This window comes from Carlito syrichta, unplaced genomic scaffold (assembly GCF_000164805.1).
Source record: "Carlito syrichta isolate Samal-C Ts95f unplaced genomic scaffold, Tarsius_syrichta-2.0.1 Scaffold303139, whole genome shotgun sequence".
NCBI classification, from domain to species: domain Eukaryota; kingdom Metazoa; phylum Chordata; class Mammalia; order Primates; family Tarsiidae; genus Carlito; species Carlito syrichta.
In genome coordinates this window covers 447,138-452,499 of record NW_007247235.1, presented here as the reverse complement: position 1 = coordinate 452,499, position 5,362 = coordinate 447,138, and the positions used below count along the sequence as shown (strand labels likewise).

Below are 5,362 nucleotides of genomic sequence, written 5' to 3'. Positions count from 1 at the left end.
TGTATACTGAGTATAAAAGATGAGGAATAAGTCTAAGAATTATCACTGTCATTTTTAAGAAAGAAAAACAAAATGACATGTTCAATGACCTTTGGTACTCAGACAAGAAATAATGACACTGATCAACGGGGTATAGAGTGAAAGGAAGTGAAGACATATTGCTCTGTTCATTCTCAGCAGTAAAGTCAGAGCACAGTCCCCACTGCTTGTGAGGCCACACTCTGCTACAAAAAGCTCAACTAGTACTCCAGAGGCCAGGAATTACTTTAATTTTTTTTATAAAAAGTTTAAACGGCAACACAACCGTAAAGTTGGTACATCACAGAAACAAAGGTCTTTGCAGGCAACACTGATTGGAAATAGCAAAACACTTGGTTGGTGAAAAAAAATGAAACTCTAAATTATATACAATAATAGCTAAGGGTGATATTGAAAAACAGTCTTATTTATTTACTGTGACTCAAGATTTAACTTGCCATTATCTATTGCTTATTTATTTAGAGTTGTAAATATTACTTATATAGAGACATAGAGATGTGTAAAAATGAAACATTGTGAAAAAAATACAATTTTTCAATTTCATATGAAACTCAAAGTATAAGTCTTGTCCAATATGGAATGTACCTACATTTGTTTATATTAGGGCTCTAAAATCCATTTAAAAATTGTTTCTTGTTTTTAAAAAAGAAGTAGCTGACCCACCATGCAGGTTCATTATATATTTTGCTCACTCAAAATGAGCACTTCCAGGTGAGGTCTGTTTTTTCTGCCCCAAGTCTACTATGATTCCTTAGAAGTTGTACTGGCCCTAGTGTGGAGAGTTTCCATGAAGAGTCCGATGGTAGCATCTGAATGAGGGACATCTGGGTAATGGGAAGTGAGTAGAGAAGAGGGAAGAGCCCAAATCCTTATGAAGGATGACATTCAGTTGTTAAATTTCAAGGGGTATCCAATGGCTTTTTCCAGGCACTCAACTAAAGAGCCAGCGGAAAGAAAATCCCTCTCTACTTCTACAAATTTGATATAGATGGATTTGGGGGAAACTCCAGGATCCACAATACAGTTCTGAGACAAAAACCCATTAATACCAACCCAATCTTTGCTGAAGGTTTTGGTATTTGCTTGGAAATGTAAAAATAAGCATTGCTGCAGAGTCCTAACCTCAGCAATCCCGAGGTAGCAATAGATAATTCGGGTGGGTTCTATTTCCACCTGTAATGAGGCTTGTGCTGAAAGGGTTTCCAGGTCAACCCGGCCCTCTTTCCCTGGTTCCAGGGACCGTAGCTCTGTGTGGGGTGAGAGGGGCCTCTCGATACATTCTTCATAGCCAATGGCATAAAGGCCTGGGCTTTTAGGAATGCCTCCGGGCAATAAATATTGAACAACGTTCCCACCAGTTGGTTTGGAGTGGGCGATGGGTATCCAGTCAATTTCCATGTGCAGCTCCAAGCACCTAGCTTCACTAATAGTGATCTCCAAAAATTTGTAGTAAACATTCTTCCAGTTCATTTTCTGCACTCGGGTCATAATGATCCGTCCCTCAGGCTTCTCAGAGTTGAAGTACTCCCGAAGTCGCTTGCCAAGGGGCACCTGGGAGCTGATCTCGGCATAATGGTAACGGATATCCTCTTTCCAACGGGTGTTATAACCAATCCCAAAAATGGCCAGTTTATTAGAAAGATGGAGCCTTGAAAAGTCTGTCCAGCTCTGAAACAGTTCCCATTTCAACTGTACTGATTCCAAAATCTGTACAATATTCTGCATGATGTCTCTTTTCCTAGAAAGAAAAATAAAAGTCAATTCCCCATACCTAGAAAAGCACTGTCAGATAGAACTTTCTGTGATGATGGGAATGTTCTACATCTATGCTGTCCAATATGGTAGCCACTAGAACTTAAAATGTGGCTAATATGAATGAGGTATTACATTTTAAAATTATATTTCATTTAAAATTACATTAAGTAGCCACGTGTCATATTACACAGTGCAGATCTAGATAATCATAATATTAAAACGTGAGAAATACCCAGAGGAAGTAACTAGGAATTAATGATAAATGGCGTTCTATTACTTCTGTAGCCTCACTATATCAAATTTAATCAATATTAGTACTCAAGACTCTAGGATTTCAGAAATCCAAGGATCATGACTTTTTAGAATGGCTATTATAATGCCTATGATGGTCTTTAGACCTAACAAACTACCAAAAGAAGATGAAGAATTCACTAGTCACAAAAGCATTCAGTGCCACTTAAAATAATTAACAGCTTAATTTCTAATTTGGAAATTTGGAAAGTTCAATAATTTTGCCCATATATGTATGCTTTAGGTAAGCATACAACTGATTATGACTAATGACACAAAAACAAAACGTTATTTTCTATTTGTCTGAAATTCACTACTATGCCAAATTTAAAAGAACTGTCAAGTTAGCATTTTTATATTTGTCTGAAATTCACTACTACTCCAAATTTAAAAGAACTCTGAAGTTAGCATGGATTTAAGATGTGATCATTCAAATGGAAAAGGTTCACATTAGTCTTAGGTTTTAAGAGAGAAAGATTTAAGATAATTGAGACTGTTATAGAAAGTCCTTTATAAGAGGAAGCAAAAGTACAGAAATTATTTCAATTTTGACTTATATAGTTAATAGAAACAGAAAATGCTGAAAAATTCTTGTTTCACAAGTTGCTTAATTCATATAATTTATATATATGAGGCTATTAATTATAAGTTTGTTTCTTATGTATGGCAAAACTTTGATACTGGAAGATAAGTTTAAATATTAACTTAGTAACAAATCATTAGACTGTACATCAAGTACAGGTTTAGCCTACAAAGATACTCAACTACCACACTCACAATCAAACATAGGAAAGCAAAGAGGGTGTACATGTTGATTTGCTAACAGTTTTTTGAAAGGAGACCTTGGAAGGAGCCAGATCCTTGAGACTTTTCTACTACATTCTCATACCTTCCAGGGAAAGAGCTTTTGGAACATTGTGGGGAATCTTCACATAACCATTCTCTGTCTGTCCTCTTACTCTCCTTGACTTTCTTTGCAAGACAGCAACAAGCTAATATTTTGTTATTAGCTTCTTCTTGGAGCCTAAGACTGCTCTGAACTTACCCTCTACCCTTTAGTTTGTCTTGAAAGCTTCTCAAGAATCAGAGTGGCCATCTAGATGACATCACTACATTCCTGGGGAATTATTCCTCCTCTGAGAGGACACAAAGACACTTGATCACTTTCATAATATTTGTGATCCTTGTGAGGATAAGAGATAGGACTGTGCTTCTGCATGGGTCATGCTTTAAAGGAAAACGACCTTTCATAGCTATTATCCTTCCTTGTCCTCTTTTGAAATGTTTTATTGATCTCAGGGAGGACTACACTTAGAAGCTGGGATGGAGGGCAGAGATTTTTGTCTGTTATTCTCATTGATGTATCCCTATGCCTGTCATACAGTAGGCCCTTGATATATATGTGTTGAATTACATGAGCAGGTTAGGTGACTCTTCTTCATGAAGGATGGTGTATTTCACTATAGGTTATATTGGCTAGTTCAGCTAATCCCACTAGTAGCTACAGAGGAAAAAAAATCCCATGCCCAAATTAAGTTATTTTATTCGGTAATGTGATTTAACACTCAATCATTAATGCTAGAGTCAGACACTACAAAGAACAATTCCAAGAAACGGTAGCACTGGAAAAAAATCAATGGTCTACCCAGAACCTCTTCAGAATCTCTCACTCTGAGAGCTGAAATCTGGAGATTTCAGCAGCAGAGGCTTGAGAGATTACTGCAGAGCCTGTCAGTTTTCTGCCCTGATGACTGGAGCCTGAAACTGATTTGGGTTCAAGACTCATATTCTCAAAGCTATGGAGTGCAGTGAAAACTAGACCCAGTTATTTAAACAGTTCCTGAGAACTGTTATACTTCCTAGTTTCTGAAGTTCCAACCACCAGAAAAGGAATTTGAGGTTGGTGATCTCAATTCTGTGAAGTTTGAGTTCATCCCCAGTTACATCAACTGGACCTCCTCTGCAAGGTCCTGAGTGGCTGTAAGGGAGAGAGATAGGGCATTTTAACAAAAGAGCCAGAGGTTTGGGGGGAGAGTAAGGGTTTGAAGGTATGGACTTGTAAATAACTCGTTTTTAAAAACAATAATTAGTTTCCCTTCCTTTGGTACAATTTGGTGTTACAATCTTAAAAGTTAGCTACTTCCCAACAAAAGATGGCCTTAAACTTACCGATCTGGATCACTGGTTTCTTTTTTGAGTAGTGGGATAATGGCTGCAATTTTGGAGAACAACTTCTGATCCCTGAACTTTCACCCTCTCCCCAGGCAAGGATCAGATGACACTGGGAATTCTTTTTTTTTTTTTTGGAGTCTTACTCTGTCGCCCAGACTGGAGTGCAGTGGCAGTCTCCCGGCCACCGCAGCCTTGACCTGCTGGGCTCCAGCGATCCTTCCACCTCAGCCTTCCAAGTAACTGGAACTACAGGCGCGCTACCACGCCCGGCTAATTTTTTGATTTATTGTAGAGATGAGGTCTCACCAAGCTGCCCAGGCAGGTCTCGAATCCTCGGGCTCAGGCAACACACTCACCTCAGCCTCCCAAAGGCGCGGAATTACAGGCTGAGCCACCGAGCCTGGCTACACTGGGAATTCTTTCATTCCAAAGAGATACTATGAAAATTAAATGAGGACTTGCAAAGCAGAGGTGGTAGTGGTGACTTGCTGAATGAAAACAACAAATATTTCCTTGTTGTGCTGCCTGTTCTATCACAATCCTTTTCACTTCACCTCTTCTTGTTCTCCATTATCTCTCAGACATCAATATCGCATTTGTGGAATGAAGCACACAAAAACAAGTGAGTGCTATGACTGCTCCAAGGTTATGAAAAAAAGATGGTCTTCCTCACTTCCCCCAAATTTATCTTTTAATATATTATCTTTAATAATTAGACTTAATCAGGTACTTACTTAAAACTAGTAAAAAGAACTCCAAGAACTTTGATGTTCTCACAGGAAAGATAATGCTAAATTCTTAGGAAGAAGATCATGCAGTGTAGTCCAGTGCAAGGACCCTGTCCCTGAACTTTCTTAATCTTTCCTTCAGCAAATGCTTTCTTTCCCAAATATATAAACAGGTCATCTAAGAGCTTGCTTTTTGGTTCCCAAAATATAATAGGATAAGAAATTCAAGGGTACCTCTGGCCTGCCTATCATTTCACCAGATAAATTGAGGTCCCAGTGACTCATCTTTGTACCTTATTTATTTATTTATTTTATTATTCTATTTTTTTTGAGTTGGAGTCTCACTCTGTCACCCAGGCTGGAGTGCAGTGGCTGCT

The 5,362-nt window shown here is 38.3% G+C and overlaps 1 protein-coding gene across 3 annotated transcripts in view; it reads right to left on the bottom strand.

Annotated features, from left to right (window-relative positions):
- Positions 1 to 246: 246 nt before the first annotated feature.
- Positions 247 to 5,362, bottom strand: part of MSANTD2 (Myb/SANT DNA binding domain containing 2) — a 41,851-nt gene continuing 36,735 nt past the window's right edge. For all 3 annotated transcript variants that reach the window (XM_021712226.1, XM_008057835.2, XM_021712225.1), the window contains one exon: positions 247 to 1,777. In XM_021712226.1, the coding sequence (XP_021567901.1) occupies positions 925 to 1,777 (853 nt within the window). In that variant the 3' untranslated portion in view covers positions 247 to 924. The remainder of the gene's footprint in view (positions 1,778 to 5,362) is intronic.